We start from the raw sequence: 26,167 nt of genomic DNA, 5'->3' as shown, positions 1-26,167 counted from the left end.
AGAATGTTACCATGGTAAATACAAAGGCAGAGGAGAGTAAATTTATCCAATTTTTAAATCAACAGTTTTTTTTATTGCATGTTTGTAGTTCATAAGTCTCTTTGAATTCTAATACTTGGCCTGATTTATGTACAGGACTGATCTGAGGTTGTTTGACATGACTTTGTGATTAAATTCATTATTGAAATAGGGAGGAAAGTGGTACAGAAGAAAGGGAACCTTGGGCAATTGGATGGCCAGGTACAGAAGCATGGTGTCCTGTGGCTATAACTGCAGTTGTTAGGAATACATGGAGAGTTCTGTCAGTGGGGTAAGGGAGAAGTTACACTGACCCTGTAGGGCTATTTAAAAAACTTGATAGGGCTAGTGGAAATACAACACAATTAAGTATCCCATGAATTTTATTAATTGCTTAAGAAAAGCTGGATGGTTGGTTGGTTGTTGTTCTTCATCCTTGAAGAAGACCAAAATGATATCACTATGCTAAAGTCAAGTTTTGCGTGTCCAACTGTGGCTAATCAGACCAGTATGAGCTCAGAATGCTCTACCACAGGTCAGGCACAAATAGCCCATGTGAACATTTGGGGTAGATACTCCAAATTTGCCCATCTTGTGTTTCCTTTGGGCTGTCTCAATTATGCTTTGCTCATAGAGCACAGCACCTTCTCTGATGTGGGCACACCATGCTGAGTGGTCCTGTGCCAGTGACTCCTATATCACACAATCAATTCCACAATTCTTTTTTTTTTTTGGTATACCAATGGTTTTTACATTTTATTTTATTTTTTTTAATTAAGATTTTTTTATTTTTAGTTTACAACACTCAGTTCCACATACTTTTGAGTTCCAGATTTTCTTCCCCCCACCCCCAAGATGGCATGGAATCTAGTATATCTTCTCCATATAACTTCACATTAAACTTATTTACACAATAGTTAAGTTGTAAAGAAGAATTATGACCAATGGAATGAATCATGAGAAAGAAGAAACAAAACAAAACAAGAGAAAAAATAAAGAAAAAAAAGGAGAGCAAATAATTTGCCTCAATCTGCATTCAGACTCCATAGTTCTTTCTCTGGAGGTAGACAGCTCCCTCCATCATGAGTCCTTTGGAGTTGTCCTTGAATCTTGTGTTGCGGAGAAGAGTGAAGTCTATCAAGGTTAGTCATCACAGAATCCATTTATCTGTGGTTGTGTATAATGTTCTCCTAGTTCTGCTCCGCTCATTCAGCATTATATCGTGTAGGCTTTTCCAGGTTATTATGAAGTCCGTATCTTCCCCATTTCTTATAGCACAATACTATTCCATTACATTCCTATACTACAACTCGTTCATCCATTCCGCAATTGATGGGCATCCCCTTGATTTCCAATTCTTTGCTACTACAAAAAGAGCCACTATAAATATTTTTGTACATACAGGTCCTTTTCTCACTTGTGTGATCTCTTTGAATTCCACAATTCTTAAGAGAGAACTTGAGAGTGTCCCTGTATTGCTGCTTCTGACCACCATGTGAACGTTTGCCCTGCGTGAGTTCTCCAAACAATAGTTTTTTTGGTAAGCATGCGTTTTGCATTCGAACACCATGGCCAGGCTATCGCATTCTCTGAAACACAGTTTGAATGCTTGGCAGTTTAGTTCGAGTAAGGACCTCAGTGTCTGGTACCTTATCCTGCCAGGTGATCTTCAGAATCTTCCTAAAACAATTCAGATGAAAGTGATTCAGTTTCCTGGCACAGCACTAGTATAATGTCCAGGTTTAAAAGGCATATAACAATGAGGTCAGTACAATGGCTCTATAGACCTTCAGTTTTAGAAAAGCTGGATGACAATGTAAAGAAAAAGGAAATTATTTTTACATTTCCAGCAATTAGAAGCAGAGATTAATGTACTTTTGATTTTTAAGGACTATGCTCTGAAGATAACAGAATGGCTTCTGGATCTAGTAACCAGCTTGTGCTTATGGATCTAGTAACTATACAGGTAAAAAGAATGATTCTACTTGGGGCAAGAACTGATAAGCTGCAGGTAGGAAATGTGATCTCTGATTTGATGCAGGAGTTTTGTTGGAAAATGTGTCCAACCTTGCTGAAATTAGGGCTCTATGGTTGGAGGACAGGAGCTGGAACGAGGATGAAGATGGGGATGCCCTACCCCAAGGTCCTTGAGCCTGTTCTTCTTCCCCCCTACCTCATACCTCCTAGGGAGTACCTTCCTCCACAAAGGATTTAAAGAGTGGGTGGGCTTTCACCACTAAGAAACTTAGATATTGTAAGAGAATTTCAAACAGCAAACTTATAAATCATTAGAACTGATGGCTAGTGAGGGTGTGGTCTAATGGTTTTTTTTTTTAGTTACTGCATTCCATCAGTTTACAGAGAGGGGATTTACAGAGGATGTGCACCTGCAAAGTCAGCTGAACAAACTAGAGAACACAGATGAGGATAGATGTTTGTCCCTTCTGAGGTGGCTTAAATGGGGAGTTTTGCATACTTGGCCTCACCAAGATGAATTCCCTCTTCATTCAGTTCCCAAATGAAGAATAGCAAGGGTGGGAGTGAAATTTTTTAAAGGCATGGGTTTGATAGACTGTTTTATGTCCCACTCCCAATGATATCCTCTCTTTTTTCCCTAATTATAACCTTCTTAGGTACAATTAGATCCTGCCTTTTAGGTAGAGCTGCATCTAAATGTTGGCAGGCTTTACCCATGGGCCTTCCTAACCAGACTACCATAGAGGCCTGGGCAGATTCATTGGTGAAGTTTGAGCAAGAGATTGAGGTAGTCTGTCCAGACAAATAGGTCTGGCCACACAAATACATGCTTTGAGAATGATGAGAGGAGGCACTCTGCCTTCTACCATGTTAGATGAGTGGAGGAAGATGATATTTTCCCCCACAGGGAGCTTTAACTATGACTTTTGAAACTTGGGGTTGACAATAAGATGAAGGATCGGTCAGCCTATGGGGGTGATAGTAATATTGTAATATTGTATCAGGATATCTGGAACCAGACACTAAAGATTCTTCTGCCCAGCCTAAATTTAGGACATCCCCAAAAGGCCTTATTCCAGTTGGACACCACCCTTTCTCACCTGGTAATTTTTAGCTATCCAAGTCTTTGTACCTAGATTTTAGGAACTGTTAGGATGAGTCCCCCTAAAGCAAGGGCAAAGATTCCCTCAAGGCTTAGGCTTTTATAATTGCAGAACCACGGAGGGGTAGGAGGTCATATTCTCTAGTGACTTTGGCTTGGAAATGGGGATACACCAAATAGAGACTATCCCACAAATCGTAGTGCGCCTTTAAGCTTTAATCACTTTAAAAGCTTAAAACTGCACTAAGAATTTTGTGACACCATGAATATAAAGAAATACTGGTTACTGCCAGCCCTACCCCAGTTTCTATTAAAATAGATTAATGAGGAAGCTCCTGAAGGAGCATCTTTAAGGGCAGATCTGTTGAAGACCCTTTATTTGAGTCTCAGTTTGTGATGGCCTCTCACTATATTGTGGACATGGATATTACAGGTTCTTAGAAATTAGTACTTGTACAGGTACTTAGACTAGTTTCTTTGCCAGTTATTATTGGTCTTTCAGATGCTACATCTTCCTGTGTGTCTTAATTGTGATTCTAAGCTACTGTGGAAGTTCTTGCTATATGACCATTTTCTCTTTTGAAGGCATAAATGGGTTTTGTTATTGTTTTCCTTCAGTAAATTTCACCTTGCTTTCTTTTACCCTGAAAATTTGCTCATTATGTTAGGACCTCTTGTTTTTCCCCTTATATACAATTCTAGAGTTGTAAATGGGCTTCAGTAACCATCCAGGCCAACCCATACTGACAAAAGAATTTCCATTACCACACATAAGACAAGTGGTTTTTCTGGTAACATTTCTTCTGTGAGTGTTTTTCTTCTTTCTACTTTTTGCTGTTATTTTGTCTGGTACATTTTTCACTGTCTTGAGGTGATTCAGGAAAGTTGGATTTAGTTATCACCCCCTCTACCATCTTGCTGGAATTTTGTCCTGATGGCTTTCTTAGAGAACTCTGCTACTTTTGTTACTTTTCCTTGTTTTCATCTTCCATGTGTATATTTTTAAAGTCCTACTTTATCAATTAGTTCTGGTTTATATATCCCCACTTCTTTAAGCAGCTCACCTTTTTCCCTCTTACTGGAACAGTTTCTACATGTTTCTTCAGAATTTCATTCCTGAATGTTTCTTGAGTAACACTTCCAAAAATATTAGGCCATTGGATCCTACCTGTCCTTTCCACAAACCTTTTTAAATCAATCTTCCAAAAATGTAATGTGCATGGCATAGAATGAGCAGCTTTCCTCTACTTCACGATTTTGAACTATGCAATGGAGTAGTCTCCTGTCCCTAAGGTTTCTGTTTTTACTTCAGCTCAGTTTTTAGTCAAAATAGTATGTCCCTTTGTGGTCTCCTACCTTTTTAAGGATGAAATTATCATTAAATCAAGTTACAAACTTGTCAGTTGCTTAACTTTTAGGAGATAGGAGATGGGGTTTGGGGGGGGGAGAGAGAGAGAGAAAGGGAGAGAGAGAGATATGTAATACATTTCATTAGAATGTATATTTTAGCAATTTTTTAAGGTATTTATTAAATACTTAGTCATAAGGATAGAGATAGTGACTAGACATGATTATTTCATTTGTTTAGGGAACTCCTGAGTGAGGAAACTCTACCTACCAATGCAAATCTTCATTGCAACTTTTTCTTCTCTTTGTGTTTAGAGAGTTGCTCAGGGCACTAAAAGATTAAATGACTTCCCTTGGGTCATGTAGCTAATATATGTGTCAGAGTCAGGATTTGAACTCAGGTCTTCCTGGCTCTGAAGTGATCTCTCTATCCAATGCTTGTTGATTTTATTTGACTATTCCACTTAGTAATAAGGGACACTATTTTTATACATCAAATTCATCAAAAAAGCTAAAGATGACTAAATCTTTGAAAAAATTTAGCAAGAAGTTTATTATTTAAAGTTTATTACTTTAAAAGTGCAAAAATACCACATGTCTTTGAGATGTTAGGGCATGCCTTTAAAAACCTCCAAAATAAAACTCTCATCATAAACATACATAGTCAACAAAACAAATTCCCCCATTGACCCTACCTAAAAGTGTTTGTCTCTTTGTAATTTCAGTTTATCACTTCTCTGCCAGGCGGGAGGCACAAGTGGCCCACCGGTACACATGCTTATGCCCCTGCAACAATATTGCTTCTCTTTTTATTTCTCCTTACCACATTTTACCTCTCAGTTTCCTAGATTAACTTATGTGAATGTATATTCTTAAAATGCAAAGCTTTTCCAGTTTATCTGTTCTGGTCCCTTGCAATAAAGCACACCCTACTGTCAGGAATTCCATCCTACCAAGTCTCAATGGTGAGGTCAAATTTGTCTCCTTACATTAGAATCTCTAGTTCACTCTATTCACTACCCACACGTGGTGCATTAAGTGCATTAATTAAAGATGTCTAAAATCTGAGGCCACGGGTTTTATCGGTGTCTCTTTTCTTAGATATTGGCTTCTATGAATTGCTGATCCTGTCTGTGTTTATTTCTCCTGTTTTGTATTTGATGATTCTGTGGTTTCTACACTTGTCAGACAGATTAGTCTTTCAATCTCTCTTGGATTCCTTTTCCTTATCTGCAAAACTGCCTTTTTGTAAGGTGAAAGATTCAAGATATGAAGTTAAGAGGGTCCTTCCCCTCATTTCATCCTGCTGCTGATTTCCGGGATGCTCCTTCTACTCCTCTGAATGTTAGCCTCGCTGGTCCCTCTTGGGAGATGAGACTTAATTTCTATGAGAGACAGAAAAGATATAGGGCCACAAGAGACAAGGACAAAAGATAAAATTCTTGAGATCTGTACACCTTGTTTCAACTTGGTGCCATTCCCCAGAACCTTCTTTCTAGTATCTTGCACACTGGGCTCTCAGGTCACTCTTGGGAAGGGAACCTTAATTTATATGCCACAGAGAAGCAGATGGTGCATAAGCACAAAAGATGAAATGTAAGGTCTACGTCCTTTTGTTTTACCTGGTCACTGCTCTGCAGAACCTTCCCTGTACTTCCTTGGATCATAGGTACTCTACATCCTTGTATATCAGTTAGTCAGTTAGCCACTATCTGTGAAGCACCTACCATGTGCCAAGCATCTTGCTCTGGGGATACAAGAACAAAAGAATGTAACAGTCCTTAATGCAAGAAGCTTACTTACATCCTTCTAGTGGACAGAAGGTGGGGCAGTGGTGCAGGTAAGAAGCGGGAGAGACTGCAAGTGTGTACGTATGTATGTATACACAAAGAATAAATACAAATATGCACATAGTAATTAAATGTAAGGCAATATGGGAGGGAAGCTACAAAGAGGTGGAGAGGAGGGGTCAAGAAAGGCTTCATGTGGAAGATAGTGCATGAACTATTTCTTATATCTTCTGTCCCTTTAAATAGAAGGAAGATTAAGCTGACAGGGAAGGTCAGTGGAGGTTGTAGAATCGTTTTTCCTGGAGACATTAAAAAATAGGATGTATGCTTTCCCATCAGAGTTGATTTTCATGGCCCTATTAAGATCATATTAAGGCATTCACTAGCAGATCCTTAAGGTTCCTGTCATCCATATGGTTCTAGATGAATGATAGGAGGTCATACCATATTTTCTTCTTAAAGTAGCAACATTTAGGGATGCAAAACTTGGGCTCTAACCCATATTAATTTATATCTGCCTTCCTTACTTGTTTGTCTATTCATCTCTCTCCTATTATATAAGGATAATTGGATGCTAGCGAGGTAAACAAACCAGTTCATTTACTCTTTTGTTTTTATATTACTCAGACTTCCCCCTATATATCTCCCTCTCCTTTTCTCTTATAACAAAGAATTTTTTTAAGGAGAAGAGGAAAAAATTTCAGTAATACCTATCAACACATCAAAAAAAATCTTTACACATGAAATTTTCCACTCATCCTACCTCTTCAAAAAAGTGGGAGGAGGTATTTTCACATCTCTTTGGTCTCAAGCTTGTTCTTTGTAGTTTCGCATCATTTGTTTTCAATTTTTTGAGCCACTAAAAAACTATAAAGTCTTCGTCTAAGGCATATTTACGGGTAGTAAAGTAAGTATACGTTTTCTTTGTTGCTTGTCTGGCAGGAGGTATTTACCCTGGTGAGAGGCTGTTTATAATTTTAGAAGCTTTCAAACTTGCTTGTCATTTTAATTTTCTTTTTTCTGTCTCCTGACCAGATCACGAAAGAGCATCCCAGATACCTATGCAGAGAGCCTTGTTGCCCGTGGACTTATGACCCAGGATGAAGTATCTGAAATAAAGACCTCTTATTATTCCAAGCTAAGTGACCACCTGGCTAATATGACACTTTACAGCCCACCCGCAACTAACCTGCAAGCCCACTGGCGGGGCCTAGTAGAACCTTCCGCCAGGATCACCACCTGGGACACTGGTGTACCCATTGATCTGCTGAGATTTGTTGGAGGAAAGTCTGTGGAAGTACCTGAGGAACTTCAGATGCACAGTCACCTTCTAAAGACCTATGTTCAGGTAGATTCCTGTCAGGGAGTATTTAAATACCTAGCAACTGTTTCATTTACTTTGTTCAGCTCATGTAGTGCATTTGGACTATTCATTTTTGCCTAGTTATCTTAGTTCACATTAAGTCCACATCTTGCCCACCCTTTTTCTCTGCTTTGATTTTGGGGTTGGCACAACATAGACTGCATTGATTCTGGTTAGTGGTTTAAATTAAAAATAACTCATTTTCATTTGACTAAGCACACACACACACGCACACACACACGCACGCACACATGCATGCACACACACACGCATACACACACAAAAACCCATACACAAAAAGAGAAAAATGCTTAGATATGCAAATTTATGAGTGAATTTGTAATTCCTGAATTTTCTCTGGGCTTGAGGAGTTAGACTGAAGTATAAATCATAGAAGGCTATATTAATAGCAATATTTAAGAACAAAATAATGAAGCTAAATGTGATCCATTTTATTTTTGTCTACCCCAATTCCCCTTCCCCCTCCAATATGCAGTCCAGGATAGAGAAAATAAAGGAAGGAATGAATTTAGACTGGGCCACTGCAGAAGCTCTAGCCTTGGGCTCATTACTTGCTCAAGGTAAGATACAAATCTGGTTTACTGCTCAGCTCATTGATACAAAGGGTATTTTCTTATTTGCAAAAATTGACATCTTTGGTTTATCCTTTTTTCATTGAGTAGAAGAATTCATTGAAATGTAAAAAACTAGAATTCACTTCACTACTTGACAAGCTGACTCAAAGAGTGAACCACAAAGGCAAGACAACATTAGAGAGGCTTCATAGAGAAAGATATCAGAGCTGGACACCCGGTATTAAGACTTATTTTTTTAAAGTTCAGTTCCATTTATCCATTTATTATCAGCTATCAAACATTTATTCTGTCTTCTACCATCACCCCCTTCCAAAAAAAAGGAAAAACAAAACCCTTGTAACAAATAAACATAGTTAAGTAAAACAAATTTCCAAGCCAGTTATGTTCAAAAATAACATTTAATTTTTTGAAAGATCATTTTACAAAACGTGTAGAGTGTGTGATTAATACTTATACTCATACCACTGACCCATGTTTATGTGTTTCTGTACATGTGACAATATCTCAATTTTTTAATATGCCCACCCAATATGTTGCCTTAAAAAAGATTCTCGAATCTGCTAATGTGTTCATTACTCAGGATCATAATTCTTTACCACTAAAAATAGAATAGCGTTCATGGACACCTTGATCTTATTTTGCCTTTCCTTTCTTGCTCAAGGTTTTAATGTCCGTCTGAGTGGTCAAGATGTTGGTCGTGGAACCTTCAGCCAGAGGCATGCAATGATTGTTTGCCAGAAAACAGATGACACATATATCCCTCTGAACCACATGGATCCTGATCAGAAGGGTTTCCTAGAAGTATGATGTTTCAGCTGTCTAGTAAGCCTGTAAACTGGAGATGGAAGAAAACAGGGCACTAGGAAGGAAGATGGTTCAAGTTATACCATTTTTAATCCTGTAAATTATGAGGACCTGTTCTGATAGCTAAAGAAATTCCCTTTTATGCAAAGACCTCAGAATTTGTACTTTGTGTCCCCATCTGGTCTGGGAGGTTGACAGTCATCTACCAGTTTTTGGTCCACCTTAACTATCTTGAAGTCACTTCTAAAAGTCCAGTTCTTACCTCCAACTTTTACTTTCCAATCTGTAAAAGAATAGTCCTGACTGCCACATTCTATTTCTAAGCAACCAGTCTGAATTAGATATCAGTTCCCCTGGATGAGTTGATAATTACATATTTCTTTGTGGAGACTGGCAAACATGACATGCAAAAAAATTGTATAATGCATTTTGGAGGATTTGAGAAATAGGTGATATAGCCCCTGCCCTTAGGGACCTTACAGTTGATGAGACAACATAGATATATTGTGGTGGTAGTAGTATCACCAATACCACAGTCTCTGCTGTATAGCCAGGCTAGATGTTTTTTCTCCTAAAAGGAAAGGAAGCTATCCATGCAAATTCTTTGGTTTGGGGTTTGAGGCTTGAGGCTTGAGCTATTGACACGGCTTCCTGGTTGCCTAGGCATAAAAGAGGCCAGCCTATGAGGAGTTATTTAGCCCAATGCCTGGCATATAGTAGGTGCTTAATAAATGTTTATTGGATTGACTTGAGTTAGTGCCCCTCAGACTGGGTGGTATCCCCTGCTGTGCAATTACCACACCCTGCTAACCAAACCTGACTGACCAAACATGCTTCTGTAGATAGATGAGGGGGACATGACTATCCAAACTAGTGCTTGATCTTTGCTGGGTAACTAAGGAAACTTTCTTTCCTTAACTATTAGATGATCTTTGAGTGGTACATTCTATTCCTATATCAAACCTGAACTACCGGACCTTCCTAAGTCAAGCCTACTCGTCAACATACACAAAGTATAGTTCATTTGTTATTAGGTGCCTACTTAATAAGCATATACTGTGCTAAATGCTTAGGATACAAATTCAAGTGAAACAATTTATGCCATCATGGAGTTTACAATGCCAGAGGAGACAACATGTGCTCTATGTAGACCTTTGCAAAACAGATGCAAGGTGTAATCTCCAGTATCTGGAGATTACAAAAGGCTTCGTGTCAAAAGATGCAAGGTGTAATCTCCAGTATCTGGAGATTACAAAAGGCTTCATGTCAAAAGAGGCTCGAGCTGAGTCTTAAGAAAAACCAAAGGTCTAAGTGAAACATGGCACAATACAAATTGAATTCACAGTTGTTTAGGAAATGTAAGACATGAAAGGAAGGTACTGTTAAGTAGGTAAGGCTTCCTGAGCAGATTCTTTTAGGCCATGATGGACCTGTGCCATAAAAACCCTTCTCCCCTCACTTGGAGCATTCTCAATGGACCTGAAAATTCTAGCTCTTCAATTTCCAAGTACAGTTTGATGTTAGAGTTGTAGACATCTAATCAAAAGTAGTCTTTTGTTTTATGATTTCCCAGACTTTGTTACAATTATAGTAGCCTCCAAACTGCTGTATGGTGTTTGTCCTTGCACAAAGCGATAATATCCCCATTGCTTACCTCTTATCTTCTCCCCTTCCCACCTCCCTTGGCCTACTAGTTAACAGTAGCTTCCTGACTGAGAATAGTCTGAGGGAGGATGCAAACAAAGCCTTCCTTTTGAGCCTCTTCTCTTCAAATGGTTCCTGTCTTTTGTAATATTCTAGAAAGAAAATGTTTCACCTCTAATATGTGACCCTGTGTCTCTTACCTCTTCCTCTGTTATTTTTACTGAGTTAGGTGAGCAATAGTCCTCTGTCAGAAGAGGCTGTGCTGGGATTTGAATATGGAATGAGCATTGAAAGTCCCAAATTACTGCCCATCTGGGAAGCTCAGTTTGGTGATTTCTTCAATGGAGCCCAGATTATATTTGACACATTCATCTCTGGAGGTTAGTAGTAGCACTGGCATTTTCTGAATACTTGCTGGATGTATGGCACTGTGCCAAGTGCTAGCAGGAAGAAATTTTCTTTAATCATTCTTTAAAATGGATATACATTTACTTCGTAAATGCTATTCCCTGGAACAGAAAATAGCACTATAAACTATTCATACTTCCTCATTCCCTGTTGCCATTTTCCATAAATTAGGATTAAGGAGTTTATGCATCATATGGTTGTGGGTTTATTTTTAATCCTTAATTGAAAGATATACTGTTAGTCCTATATACTATGCCATATTTCTTGCATTTGCTTATTACTTGGATGTGAGTAAGTCACTATATCTCATAGTATTGTCTTCCTTGCATTATACTATAATCAGCCCTTTATTATCCACCCTAGTGGAGAGATACATTAATGTGAATAACTGCAAACTGCACAAAATTTACCCCATGGGTTTGAGGCTGTGGCCAGCCACCTAAGGAATCCTGCAGTGAAAAGCTTTTCCTAAGCATATTAACTCATGGAAAAATGACAATTCCTCTTTGGGGGAACTAGAGCCTTAGTTTCTTCATCTGTAAAATGAAGGGGTTAGACTATGTCACCTCTAAAGTCCCTCCCAGCTCTAAAGCCTATGATCCTATGAAATGCACTCCTGTGCTACAACAGACCTGTTGCCCAGATGCATTAGTCCTGGTGGAGTGGAAGGGAAGGCTGAGAACTGGAGCTGTTCCTTGTGGTAAAATTCCTGTACCCATTTGCCTCAGTGCCCCAAGTAAATTCTTGCCAACCCTGTTTTCAGAGTTTAGCAGCTGAAATCTGTTGTGATGACTATCCCCAGTCTTCTGGCAGCATGGTGATTGGAATGCCACTGAGTTATCATATCATGGTCACTCCCTATGTTCCCCATGAGTAATCTCCCCAGCTTGAGGGGGGCATGGCTGCAAATGCAATGGGTAACAGCTTCTGAGGCACATGTATTTAAGTAGTAATGTGGATAAGTAGTCTTTGATTATTTAGATCAATATATGTAGTAGGTATAATTATACAACATGCCTTTTAATATGCATATATATGTATTTATATATAAAAATTTTGCCCAAACTTGTAATTTCATTAGTGTAGGAGCTCCCATTGAGAAACTTCCTTTACCAGTATGGATGGGCACCTTCTTTACAACACAATCTCAGTTGCTGAGGGTACTGAAAGGTCCATCAGCATATGTTAGAGATAGGGCTTAATGCCAGGTCTTCCTGTCTCAGGCCAGATCTTTTTCCTCTATACGCTGCTACCTCTTGTGTACTATATATACCATGTAAATATTGAGGTTACTTCACAAGAATCACCCAGAACTGGCAAGCATATACGACTTGTCATATGTATCACTGGAAGGAATACCTAAATTGATGAAATCACAGATCCATGTGAATGTTGAGATAGGGCATATACCTGCCACCAATAATCAAGGTAGATTACAGCTAATTCAAAGTGTCTAACCCTATGTTGGGCAGCTAGATGGAACAAAGGGTAGAGCTCTTGGCCTGGAGTCAGGAAGACCAAGTTCAAATCCAGGCTCAGATAGTTATAAGCTGGGTGACCCCGGGCAAGTCCTTTAACCTTTGTCTGCCTTAGTTTCCTTATCAGTAAAATGGGGATAATAATAGCACCTGCCTCATGGGGTTGTTATGAAGGTCAAACAACTTAAAATACACAATATGTGGAAGTTAGTATTTTAGCGTTTCGCAAACCTTAAAGCTCTATATAGATGTCAACTGTTGGCTATTACTAATGTTTTAGATTCTTTCTACATAAGAACAAAGAAGGTTGTTTTCACTTGGCATAAGAACTATGTATGAACTTTCCTATTGGTGGAATAATTTCTCTTGTTCCAGAAACAAGCATGTTCACCTTTGCATTTGGTTTGTAGTTGGCTAGACTCACTTCCCCACTCTCTTTCCTCTTTAGGATTGTCAACTGGTACCTCTACCAATTAGACTATTTTTATTAAGCTGGCATAGTAATGAGTGAACCTGGGATCATTCAATTAAACTAGACTACTACCTAAACTGTTATTTTAATGGACTAAAATAATATTGCTTGCTAGGAGTTGAGGGGGAAGGTAGCATTTGTTCCACTGTTCAGATCGGTGTGCACCTGTGTTCTGCCGAGTCCAGTTCTCCTTTCCTCTATCTTTCCCAGGTGAATCCAAGTGGCTTCTTCAGAGTGGCATTGTAATTCTCCTTCCACATGGTTATGATGGGGCTGGACCAGACCATTCTTCCTGTAGAATGGAGCGTTTCCTACAGGTAGGTTTGAATGGGGATGCATGCCGAAAACACAAAAAATTCCTATATCATCACACCAGATGCTATGAAGATGCAGGTGTATTTCCAGGTGTGAATCGCAAAATATAACAGACCTCTTCCTCAAAGATGAAACCAAGGTATTTATTCAGATATCAGAAAGCCAAATCCACCATGATAACAAAGAAGTTTGTACCATTGTACCATTACCAAAGCAGGGAGCATGGCCATCCCCAAGCCTTCCCTCAGTCAGGCCTCCCCACAAACAAGCTCCCTTAGGCAAAATGCCCCTCTCACTCACACCAGCTGCTCAGCCTCCCTCTCTCCCAGCTCTGCCTCCCTCTCTCACTTCTTGCTCCACCCTTTCGGCAAGCTCCTCCCACCACAGGCTCCATGTGACCCAGCCTCAAAACAGGTCACATAGGTCTATCAATGGGTGAGAAAGATCTTCCCATTCCATTAACATTACAATTACTAGAAGCCACTTTTTCTCATAATAATTTTTTGTTTCAATTTTGAAAGACGTTAGAATGCTGACAGGTCCAGCACACCGAAAATAAAACATGCTACCTACCTGCCAGAGGGCTGCACAGAGAAACATATTTTCAAGCATGACCAAGTGGGAATTTGTTTTACTTGAACTATGCATGTTTATGATGAGGGTTATATTTTTTTTTGTCATTGTTTAATTGGAGAGGGTCAATGAGAGGAACTAGATTATAAATACATGCAAAAATAAATGTTTTTAAAATTAGTGTATCAGCATGTAAATATAAGTAAGCAGAATGTCATATATTATGATAAATGTTATATATATTTAAATATATCACAATGTTAGCATGAGGAAACTTTAAAGTAAGTACAGTCACTTCCTGGAGATGGCCAAGAGACACAGAGCAGTGAGAATGCTTAGCCAGGGGAGAAGCTGAGATTCATTAATTTAGTATCTCTCTTGGTATTGTTGCAACCTGAATACCTTAGGTTAGTACAATGTGCAATACAAGATCTTCACACCCTTTTTGGTTGACCAGTTTGAGGTGACCCAAATCTTGTTTCCCTTGCTCAGGTTTCTTTTCAGCCAAGGAAAGGGCAAAGAAAGTTGTCTTGGGAACCTAATATAAAACTAGAATAAGGCAGCTGAAGACGAGACCACCAATAGAATAGCTCACATTTATGAAGCACTTGAAGCTTTACAAGACACTTTTCTTTAGATATAGGAAAATATGATTAATATGGAAAGTCAATATGAACATCTCCTCTGACTTTTTCAAACACATAACTGTTTGTAATTCCATCATTTTTTCTCCTAATATTTTTGTGCTGATTGCCACCCTTTTTAATTAAACTTTTATTAAACTCACTCTTTATTGAAGATTCTCATCTTCATTTGGTTAAAGACTCATCCATAGTAAAAGAGGTGGTCTGTAGCAATCTAGAACATCTCAATAGGCAAGGTAGTTTTCCCCTCCAAATTGAGTACTTTGTTTTTATTTATTTCATTTTTTTCCAGTTAACAAGTATTTTTTCTTTTTCACCTCTCCTTCTACTTTGGAGGGGAAAAAAGAAAAACCGAACCTTATTAACAAAAATGTATAGTCAAGCAAAACAAATTCTTATACATTGGCCATCTCCAAATACATATCTCTTTGTGTCTATCAACTCTCTCAGGAGGTAAGTAGCATTCATCACTGTTTTTTAGGAATAGGAATTTTTCATTGCATTGATCAGAGTTCTTAAGTCTTTCAAAGTTTTCATTTTCATAATATTGTCATTATAATACAAATTGTTTTCCTGATTCTACTCATTTCACTCTGCATCAGTTTATACAAATCTTTCCAGGTGAAACCATCCCTTTTGTCATTTTTTATGGCATAATAGTATCCTTTTATACTCATACACTATAATCTATATTCCAGTTAATAGGTACCCCTTTAATTTCCAGTTCTTTGCTGCCATAAAAAGAGGTGTTATAAGTATTTTTGTACATATGGATTCTTCTCTTCTTTCTTTGATCTCTTTGGAGCATAGATCTAATAGTGCTACCGCAGGGTCAAAGGGTATGTACAGTTTAATAACTTTGGGGGCATAGTTCCAAAATGTTTCCAAAATGGCTATCCCAATTCACAATTCCACTAAAAGTCTATTAATGTTCCCGTTTTCCTCTCACACTCCATCATCATTTCTCATTTTCCTTTTATGTCAATTTTGCCAATCTTATAGGTATGAGATAGAACCTCAGAATTGCTTTAATGATAATTTTTCTCATTATTAGTGATTTAGAACATTTTTTCATATGACCATATCAGTTGGGGATTGACAGCTCTGTCTTCTGAGTTAGAGGACCTGTTCAAATCTTGCTTCTGATACTATTTCTATGACATTGGACAAGTCACTTAAATTCCTTGTCTCTGAAATGTTGGATTTGACAGTCGTTTCTCGGGTTCCTTTCACCTCCACATTTGTGATTCTATGATATGACCTTTTCCTTTCATTTATTCTTGTCCCATCCAGAAAAGTGCTACTTAAAGACAAAAGCCCTTACAATTGTAACGTTCTCTTTCTAACAGTGTCACTCACCATTTGTGTGTTAGTGGAGTGGATAGGCGAGTAGTTAATTTTCAAAATGACCAATAACTTTGAAATGTTTGTTTTTAAGATTTTCATTTCTTTCAAGTTTCATTTTTTGGCTATGAGCAATCAACTGGGCAGCCCAGCTTACTTTTAGGATGTCTTGTCACAGGCCTGGAGATACAGTGAAACTTCAATAAAATACTCAACATTTTAGCCAAGCCTGCTCAGTGAGACTTGCCAGACTGATGGCCAAACATTTCACTGTCAGCCTTGCAATTTTAAGTCAGGGTAGTTGGGAGAAAGAGAAATGGAAGGAGATGGGGAGAGACAGACAACTGGGTAGAGGAAGAACGGTGAGTATTCTTCCATTCTCATGTCATGACATCAGAACTAATTTCAAATGGCCATTTAACTACATGGAAATTTTTTTCCCTCTTATTACCCTTACCCTCCTCCCTCCTCCCTCCTTCCCCAAAGTAGTGAGTGGCTAAATGGAAGGAAAAAGTGAGAATGAGTACATTGGTGTGTGTGTGTGTGTGTGTATGTGTGTGTGTCCTTTTCCCAAAGATAAAGGAGGTCTGCTTTGTATGGCCTGTTAACAAAGCCCTTGATATCAGTTTATTTTTTTCACTTCTTAGTATTTAGATGACATAAAGATTGCAGAATGTGATAGACTTTGGATTTCCTAAAAGTAGACTAAGGTGTAGGTTCTGGGATAACTGGAAGGATCATGTACAATGAAGGACTTTGCTTGAAGGAGGTAAACTTAATACTTTAAAAAATTATCCTTATGATTTAAGGTCTTAACTTCTTTCTTTTTTAGTTATCTCTTTGTATTTGCATACTTTAAACTAGTGGTCTTTCCTGTAAGTTTCCCGTAAGTTTCATGAAGTAATTAGGAATACCCTAAGAATATCTACATATCTGAATATAATTTATATATACCTTTTATAGACTGGACATTATTCTTAGGCAATTTTGAAATTTAATTAGGCTTGTGTTATAATATGTGTCCTTTTTTCTTTTTCTTTTTGTCATCTTGTAATTTATACTGTATTAGATTCTCTACACTAGACACAAAACAGGAAAGAGAAGATAGATACACAGATTTAGGGGAGATAGGGAAGGACCATAAAGAATCTTAATTGAGGCAGTGAATGCTTGGGGGCTACATTTTGAAAAACAGTTCTTTAGACCAACATCAGCTTCTCTTTTCAGAGATCATTCCACATTATAGGACGAAAAGAGAAATACCATTTCTTTTTTTTAAAATGGAATTGCTATTGAAAAGGATGATGCAGCAGTTTTTCATTTTCTCATTTTTCTTTTTTTCTTCACTTCTCAGATGTGTGACAGTGTGGAAGAAGGCGTGGATGGAGATAATGTCAACATGTTTGTGGTGCACCCAACTACCCCAGCCCAGTATTTCCACTTGCTCCGAAGACAGATGATTCGAAACTTCAGGAAACCCCTCATTGTTGCTTCTCCAAAAATGTTACTCAGATTCCCTGTTAGTAGAAAAAACCTAGCTAAATCAGTCTCTCGTATTTCTTTACACTTAATGGCACCTTCCGTTATTCTGTTTCCCAAAGCAAGTTCATTTTGTGAAGGATTTCCAAAGCTCTTTGGAATTGTCTAGCTGCTTTCATTTCTTTACTTTACATAAGTATGGAAATACACGTAGTTCGCAGTTATTTTTTGTGATGATGAAGACGGAGACAAGATCAGTATGGATAGTACTAATGTGGTTAGCACTAGTTAACCGCTAGAAGTGGTTAACTAACCCCTTCAAGAAACTGCTTTCAAGATTCTAATTCAGCCATGATGTAAGTGGGTGATTTTTCATGTGGTAGTAGCAAATTCACAGGTGATATTGTGCACCTCCTTCAGGTGAGTTTATGGGGTGTAGACAAGAACCCAGATATACAGGTAGAATCTTGTTTTGGTAAGCAGAGATGTTATAACAAAGTAAGCTTATTGCTATATGAATTCACATTCATATACAAATTGATTGATAGCCCATTTACCTCTCAAAGGTAAGTGCGTTTGGAACAGGGTGTTCTCGTTAAACCAACAGATTTCTAATTTGGTGGAAAAACAAGTGTAGCAGAAAATTTCAGACAATATCAGGGATAGTATTTTTGTTTAAGGTAGCCAGCATATAAGACAGGCTGGACCAACAGCCTGCTTTTTTATGATGGTCCTGTTTTCAGTTTCTTCTTTTTCGCTTATGAGTCTCCTGGTTCTCTGAAAGCACCACGCTTTTCCCAGGACTTCTCATGCAATCAAAAGTAAGGGGTGTTAACAGTGGTGCTTATGAGAAGACGTGGGAGGTGGGAAAGAAGTGGTAGCTATTTGTATAGATGGGTTTTTCTTGTTAGGGAGCTAGAGTTGATTCTTAGGTGCCACCATGAATAGAACATGCACTTGAATTATTTCATCAGTACTGGTAAGGCATTTAAGTCCTTCCTACATTTTTTCACCCACAGCCCCTGTGCCCAGCCAAATGCTCTTTCAGATGATTGATTGAGATTAGGGGAATGGTGTTTGGCTAGAAAAGAGAGGAAAGCTAATTAGATCATCTAGGGATCAAATTCCCTGACTATTGGAATAGTGTGGAAGGGACATGTCAGTGATGCCTTGCACAAAGCAAAGATTATCCTCACACCCTCCCATAGTCACTGGTACAATCAGAAATCTACTGGGAGATGAAGCTGATTTGTGAGTAATTGTGCTACTATTTCCAACATAGCAAGGGCACTATTTAGCTAGGTTATTTATGGGAAAGGAAAGCTAATTAACATTGTGCTGATGGGCCTAAGACTGGCTATTATTATACCCTTGTCTTTAGGCTAACCAGGATTATCTGCTAAGAGAAGAATAGTTCTTAGTAACTCTTTAGAAAACAGAGAAAAGCCCAGATCCAGTGTTCTTCTAGACCAAGTGTTTTCTCCTATTTATGTTCTATGGGCTCTGCCCTGAGGGATAGGTGGAGATGGAGCAGTTTGGCTATTCTTGGTACCTTTCTTGGAGGTGGGATTCAACCCACTAGAAGGGGGTCTTTGTGGTAGTATAGATAGAGCCTAGGTTGCATATCTGACAAAGTTCCCCAAGACTTCACTAAGAGCTATTTTGAGAGCCCCAGTTTGTAACATAGTCTTGTCTTCCTTAGTACAAATACTTTTGGCTGTACTGTTATGATTGAGTCACAGACATTTTATTGTAGAAATATTCTTATATTTAGGAATATGCCAGAGCTAGCTAGAACCAACTCAGGAGCCAGTTGCTAGTGAGTATTTACACATTGGAAACCAGCAAATACTATAAATCAGGGATTGCTTTATTGTTTTGTTGATTGTCTAGACTTAAGAAAGTGATGGCAAAATGTTAATAATGCAGATTAAACATAAAAGTATGCCATGTTCACATTTTTCCCTGAGAGCCAGATGGTAAACATTTCCTACCACATCATTGCTTGTATTTTTTCCATGTTAGCTGGCTGAGGTTTCATTTGAACTTACAGCTCAGAGATTAGAAAATGCAAATGAAAATTCAATTAGAATCCTCTGTATCAAAAGTATCTTCAGTTTATTCTAACATAACCTGTGCTGCTTTTTTTTCCTCCTCAGGCAGCTGTGTCGAGTTTTCAAGAAATGGCACCAGGGACAACATTCAGACCTGTCATTGGTGATTCCTCTGTAGATCCTAAAAAGTAATTTGATTTTTATCTTTATTATCTATAATAGTATTTTAATAAGCAAGAAAACAAATAGAGGGTAAGGAGTTCAGAGTTATCAAGGTTTGGAAAGAGGGTGTGTGTGTGTGTGTGTGTGTGTGTGTGTGTGTGTGTCCGTCCGTGGTGTTGCTTTAAATTTATTATGAAAAAGAAGTCTGCTATCCTAAAAAAGTCTGTTAGCAAAAGAAATGAATAAAGTTTCTGCTTTTATCTATGCTTTTTTACTGCTACCACCTGAATAGAAAGGCATTTTGGAGAAGTTAATTAAAATAGGGTGAAGAGTGAAATTACAGTGGAATTCTTTTGTAACACCAGTGTTGTCAGATAGGACTAACACCTTTGTTACAAGCTAATGGTTTAATATTGGTCTTTTGTTTTATGCAATTGTTACGTTTTCTAGGCCAGGAGTAATAATTTGTGTTATGCTAGGATTCTACTGTAATTTCACTTTTGCAACAAATCCAAGAGCTCTTTCTAATTTACAGGTGGGGGGGGAGATATGTATTAAACTATTCACATAACCACATGTGGTAAGTACATTTTTATCATAAACATGCAAGGAAAGAATACTTATGGTAATTACTGGGGGTACAAAGAGAAAAACAAAGCTAACATTCTAATAGCTAGTGCTTTTAATTACTAATATACAGTACTTTTAATAAGGACTCTTTTTACCTTATGTACAAAGTACTTTAATAAGTTCTCTTTGCCATAAGAATATGTACCTTATGGGGGGTAGAGCCAAGATGGCGGCTGGAAAGCAGGGACCAGCGTGAGCTCCCCGCCGAGTCCCTCCAAAAACCTATAAAAAATGGCTCTGAACCAACTCTAGAACTGCAGAACCCACAAAAGAGCAGAGGGAAGCAGGGCTCCAGCCCAGGACAGCCTGGATGGTCTCTGGGTGAGGTCTATCCCACACGGAGCTGGGAGCTGGGAGCTGGGAGCGGAGCGGAGCAGACCAACCAGACAAGGAGCCAGGCGGAGCGGGTCCTAGCGCCCTGAATCAGTGAGCTGAATCAGTGAGCTGCAGCAGTTACCAGACTTCTCAATCCACAAACACCAAAGACAGTGGAGAAGGTTAGTGGGAAAAGCTGGGGGAGTGGAAGGAGTTCACCTTTCGGCCACCGCCCCTGGGGCAGCGGAGGTAGGGCAGCTACAGAACTACAGCTGCAGTTGCTTCCGGCCCCAGGGCCACCTAGTGGGAGGAATTAAGTGGCGGATCACAGCAGGAGTGAAGAGCCTGCTGAAGATCTAAGTCCAGTCTGGATTGGGGGTTCTTGGGGAAGGAGGAGTACTGGTGTGGCAGAGCTGGCATATCCCACCCAAACGAGGAACATAGAACTATTTAGTCTACAAGCAATCATACACCGCTGAAAAACTCAAGGGTCAAGTTAGTTAGTTGGGAATATGGCCAGGCTGCGAAAACGCACCCAGATTCAGTCTCAGACTTTGGAATCTTTCTTTGGTGACAAAGAAGACCAAAACATACAGACAGAAGAAGTTAACAAAGTCAAAGAGCCTACAACAGAAGCCTCCAAGAAAAACATGAACTGGTCCCAGGCCATGGAAGAGCTCAAAAAGGATTTGGAAAAGCAAGTTAGAGAAGTAGAGGAAAAATTGGGAAGAGAAATGAGAAGGATGTGAGAAAACCATGAAAAACAAGTCAATGACTTGCTAAAGGAGACCCAAAAAAATACTGAAAAATACACTGAAGAAAACAACACCTTAAAAAATAGACTAACTCAAATGGCAAAAGAGCTCCAAAAAGCCAATGAGGAGAAGAATGCCTTGAAAGGCAGAATTAGCTAAATGGAAAAGGAAGTCCAACGGACCACTGAAGAAAATACTACCTTAAAAATTAGATTGGAGCAAGTGGAAGCTAGTGACTTGATGAGAAATCAAGATATTATAAAACAGAACCAAAGGAATGAAAAAATGGAAGACAATGTGAAATATCTCATTGGAAAAACCACTGACCTGGAAAATAGATCCAGGAGAGATAATTTAAAAATTATTGGACTACCTGAAAGCCATGATCAAAAAAAGAGCCTAGATATCATCTTTCAAGAAATTATCAAGGAGAACTGCCCTGATATTCTAGAGCCACAGGGCAAAATAGAAATTGAAAGAATCCACAGATCGCCTCCTCAAATAGATCCCAAAAAGAAATCCCCTAGGAATATTGTCGCCAAATTCCAGAGCTCCCAGATCAAGGAGAAAATACTGCAAGCAGCCAGAAAGAAACAATTTGAGTATTGTGGAAACACAATTAGAATAACCCAAGATCTGGCAGCTTCTACATTAAGAGATCGAAGGGCTTGGAATATGATATTCCGGAGGTCAATGGAGCTAGGATTAAAACCTAGAATCACCTACCCAGCAAAACTGAGTATCATGCTCCAAGGCAAAATATGGATTTTCAATAAAATAGAGGACTTTCAAGCTTTCTCAGCAAAAAGACCAGAGCTGAAGAGAAAATTTGACTTTCAAACACAAGAATCAAGAGAAGCATAAAAAGGTAATCAAGAAAAAGAACACGAAAAAGAAATTGCAAGGGACTTCCTAAAGTTGAACTGTTTTGTTTACATTCCTACATGGAAAGATGATGTGTATGATTCATGACACCTCAGTATTAGGGTAGCTGAAGGGAATATGCATATATATGTATATGTTTATGTATATATATAAGTGAATATGTATGTATGTATATATGTTTGTGTGTGTGTGTGTGTGCATATATATATATATATATATATATATATGGAGAGAGAGAGAGAGAGAGAGAGAGAGAGAGAGGACACAGGGTGAGTTGAAGATGAAGGGAAGATATCTAAAAGAAATAAAATCAAATTAAGGGATGAGAGAGGAATATATTGAGAGAGGGAGATAGGGAGAGATAGAATGGGGTGGGTTATCTTGCATAAAAGTGGCAAGAAAAAGCAGTTCAGTGGGAGGAGGGAAGAGGGCAGGTGAGGGGGGAATGAGTGAATCTTGCATTCATCAGATTTGGCCTGAGGAGGGAATACCATACATACTCAGTGGGGTATCTTACCCCACAGGAAAGAAGAGGGAAGAAGGTTAAAAAAAGGGGGGGGATGATGGAGGGGAGGGCAGATGGGGGTGGAGGTAATGAAAAACAAACACTTTCAAAAGGGGACAGGGTCAAGGGAGAAAATTCAATAAAGGAGGATGGGTTGGGAAGGAGCAAAATACAGTGAGTCTTTCACAACATGAGTATGGTGGAAGGGTTATACATAATGATACACATGTGGCCTATGTTGAATTGCTTGACTTCTTAGTGAGGGTGGGTGGGAAGGGAAGAGGGGACAGAATTTGGAACTCAAAGTTTTAAAAACAGATGTTCAAAAACAAAAAAAAAATTAGTTTTTACATGCAACTAGAAAACAAGATACACAGGCAATGGGGTGTAGAAATTTATCTTGCCCTACAAGAAAGGAAGGGAAAAGGGGATGGGAGGGGAGTGGGGTGACAGAAGGGAGGGCTGACTGGGGAACAGGGCAACCAGAATATATGCCATCTTGGAGTGGGGGGGAGGGTAGAAAAGGGGAGAAAATTTGTAATTCAAACTCTTGTGAAAGTCAATGCTGAAAACTAAATATGTTAAATAAATAAATTTTAAAAAAAAGAATATGTACCTTTCAGAGCTCACTCCCCTTCCCCACTTTCTTTTAGGAATAGAAAATGAAAGTCAGACTTAGCTGTGCACATAAACTAAATTGCCTGGATCAAAGATTTTTAACTTCTGTTGTGTCATAGACCACTTTGACCTCTGGTGAAACCTGTGGACCTTTATCAGAATAATGTTTTGAAATGCATAAAATAAAAAAATAGAGTTATAAAGAAAACCAGTGATATTGAAATAAATATGTAATTTTGCCCCATCTAAGTAAATGAACCCCCTGAAATCTGAACTCTCCAATTGAGAACCCCTGTTCTAGATAGAATCTGGTCTTCTAGCTCTCATTACTACTTACTGGATACACTTTACACTGTACGCTGTGTGTCAGGTACTAGAAATCAGGCCAAAAAACGTTTTCCCACACGAACACCTTCCACACACACCATGACTCCCATGGAGGGGACAGAGATTCAAGGCTAGCACCCTGGTGCCAAAGGCTCCCAGCTTCTGCACTTTCCCGTACTTGTTCTGCTCTAGTGCCAAGTCCACAGCAAGAAACACACTTGAGACAAGTTCTGCCTCTCCTACTGTACTTAACATCCCCAGCCCCCAGATAGTTTTCAGCTTCCTTTGTCACAAAACCCAGTGCTTTTCTGCCTTCTTGGGAATCATAATCTGTCCCTTTCCCACTACTCCCACAATGCAGGAGATAGAAAGGTGAGGAACAATGGACAACAACTTGTACCTCCTGCTCCCAGCTAGGTGGCATCCTAGTCTCCTGATAGAAGGTCCTTTTAAGACAGCAGGTAATCAGTGCCTAGAGTCAGGAAAGTTTAAAATAATGAAGACCAAAAACAGTGTAGCTGAGTATATGGTTATAAGTGAGACCCTGTCTTATTATTTTATTAACTAAATATTTAGAACTGTCTTTTTTGGCTTCCTCTGAGAGAATATGATTTATTTATACTTTGATCTACAATCAGTCAGTTAAGAAGCACTTATTCAGTACTTATTATGTCCCAGGCATTGTGTTAAGTGTTGGGCAAGCAAAGAAAGGCAAAAACAGTCCTTACCTTCAAGGGACTCAGTCTCCTGCAAGAGACAATCTGTAAACAACTATGTACAAACAACATAGCCTGGAAGTAATCCTAAAGGAAGCTCTTCTGTAGTAAATCTTAAATTGTTGGGAGAATTTCTTAATTAAAAGCATAACAAAAATATACATAATGACTACAGTAATATTAATCGAATCAACAGGGGGAGATGGTAACTGTCTATGCTAATAGTCAACATTAGTTAGTACCAAATTGTCAAAGGCAAGGGACACAGCCCTGCTTTCTGGTTAACAACTGATAACCTGGTTTTTGGGAGGAATATATTTTGTAGGTTTTTCTTTGGTGTTTTGGGGAAGTGTCTGCTGTGTCAAAACAAATTGTGTCAACACATTTCACAAAAAACTGTAAAATTTAGGCAAATTATATGTATTTGTATTTAGAAATAGATTTTGACTCTTATGCTCCTCTCTCCCCACCTCCTCCTTCCCTCTTTCTCCTCAACAGTGTTAAGAGTGTAGTTTTCTGCTCAGGAAAACATTTCTACGCATTGGTGAAACAAAGAGAAATTTTAGGGAAGAAGAAAGATAACTCTGCTATCATCCGAATAGAAGAACTCTGCCCTTTCCCACTGGAAGCATTACAGCAAGAGTTGAGCAAATACAAAAATGCCAAAGGTAAAGGATCTTGGGAACAGATTTGCAGGAAGAGCTGCCTGACTTCAAGTTACTTTCTTTGCCCTATATGCCACTTCATGCCCCTTTATTATTGTGTTAAAATGAAGATTAATCTTTCCAGGACATCTCACAAGTATTTCCTGGATGCCTAGATCCCAAAGATAACATAAAGTACTTTCTATTTGACACTTAAATTATATTTGTCAGGGATAGGATGGCGATTTTAGGCATAGGACCTTACCCATCCAGAAAACTTAAATTTTTCGAAATAGTAACATTAGGTTATGGCTACACTCATCTATATTTGTGACATGGTGGCAGTGGAGTTGCCTCTAATACACACCCTGCAGTGGCTGTTCCAAATCTTCTATTTTTTCTTCAAGCTCCTATACTACCCTCTCCTCACTCCCTTTTACTAGAGAACGTTATCTCCTACTTTGCTGAGGAAATAGCCTTCCAGAATGTTCTTCCCCCAGCCACCAGAACATCTTCCTAAGGCACATGTCAGTCCTCTGCTCCAGCTCATTTCCTTTTTTGTGCTGTCCCTCTCTTATCATGGATGTCCCCTCAAAGCTTTTTGTGAGCCTCCTTCTTGACTCCTTCACTTTCTTTTGGTGATCATTAACTTCTGTAGCTTCAATTATCATCTGCTGAGATGATTCCCAAATTTATATATCTAGCCTTAATTGTGTTTCTGAAATCTAATCCTCATTGTCATCTTCACCCAGATTTCTCAAAGAACCTCAAAGTTAACATGTCCTTTCTGCCAAAACCTGCCCTCCTTCCAAACATCTTTATTTCTGTTAAGGGCACAATCCAGCTACCCAGGCTGGCAACTTTGGAGTCATCCTTAGCACTTAGCACAGTGCCTGACATATAGTGAGGGCTTAATAATTTTTTGTTGATTGATGCTTTAAGTGATTCCTCTCCCTCACCTCCCATAATCAGTCTGTCTCCTCTCCACTCACACCACTATCTGCCTGCTTCAAGCCCTCTTCAACCCTCCCTCCCCTGCCATACACACACACACACACACACACACACACACACACACACTCTGGACTATGGAAACAGCCTTCTAGAATGTTCTTCCCCCAGCCACCAGAACATCTTCCTAAGGTACATGTCAGTCCTCTGCTCTAGCATCTTCAGCTGTTTCCTCTTGCTGCTATAATAAA

The 26,167-nt window shown here is 38.9% G+C and overlaps 1 protein-coding gene across 1 annotated transcript in view; it reads left to right on the top strand.

The window, feature by feature from the left end:
• DHTKD1 (dehydrogenase E1 and transketolase domain containing 1) overlaps positions 1 to 26,167 on the top strand; it is a 79,352-nt gene that overhangs the window by 43,814 nt on the left and 9,371 nt on the right. The window contains exons 8-15 of the mRNA XM_036761611.1: positions 7,270 to 7,582; positions 8,094 to 8,178; positions 8,855 to 8,994; positions 10,871 to 11,021; positions 13,210 to 13,316; positions 17,230 to 17,394; positions 19,514 to 19,596; positions 24,820 to 24,989. Of these exons, the coding sequence (XP_036617506.1) occupies positions 7,270 to 7,582; positions 8,094 to 8,178; positions 8,855 to 8,994; positions 10,871 to 11,021; positions 13,210 to 13,316; positions 17,230 to 17,394; positions 19,514 to 19,596; positions 24,820 to 24,989 (1,214 nt within the window). The remainder of the gene's footprint in view (positions 1 to 7,269; positions 7,583 to 8,093; positions 8,179 to 8,854; positions 8,995 to 10,870; positions 11,022 to 13,209; positions 13,317 to 17,229; positions 17,395 to 19,513; positions 19,597 to 24,819; positions 24,990 to 26,167) is intronic.

This window comes from Trichosurus vulpecula, chromosome 5 (assembly GCF_011100635.1).
Source record: "Trichosurus vulpecula isolate mTriVul1 chromosome 5, mTriVul1.pri, whole genome shotgun sequence".
In the NCBI taxonomy this organism is placed as follows: Eukaryota; Metazoa; Chordata; class Mammalia; order Diprotodontia; family Phalangeridae; genus Trichosurus; species Trichosurus vulpecula.
This window is presented reverse-complemented; position numbering and strand designations above follow the sequence as displayed.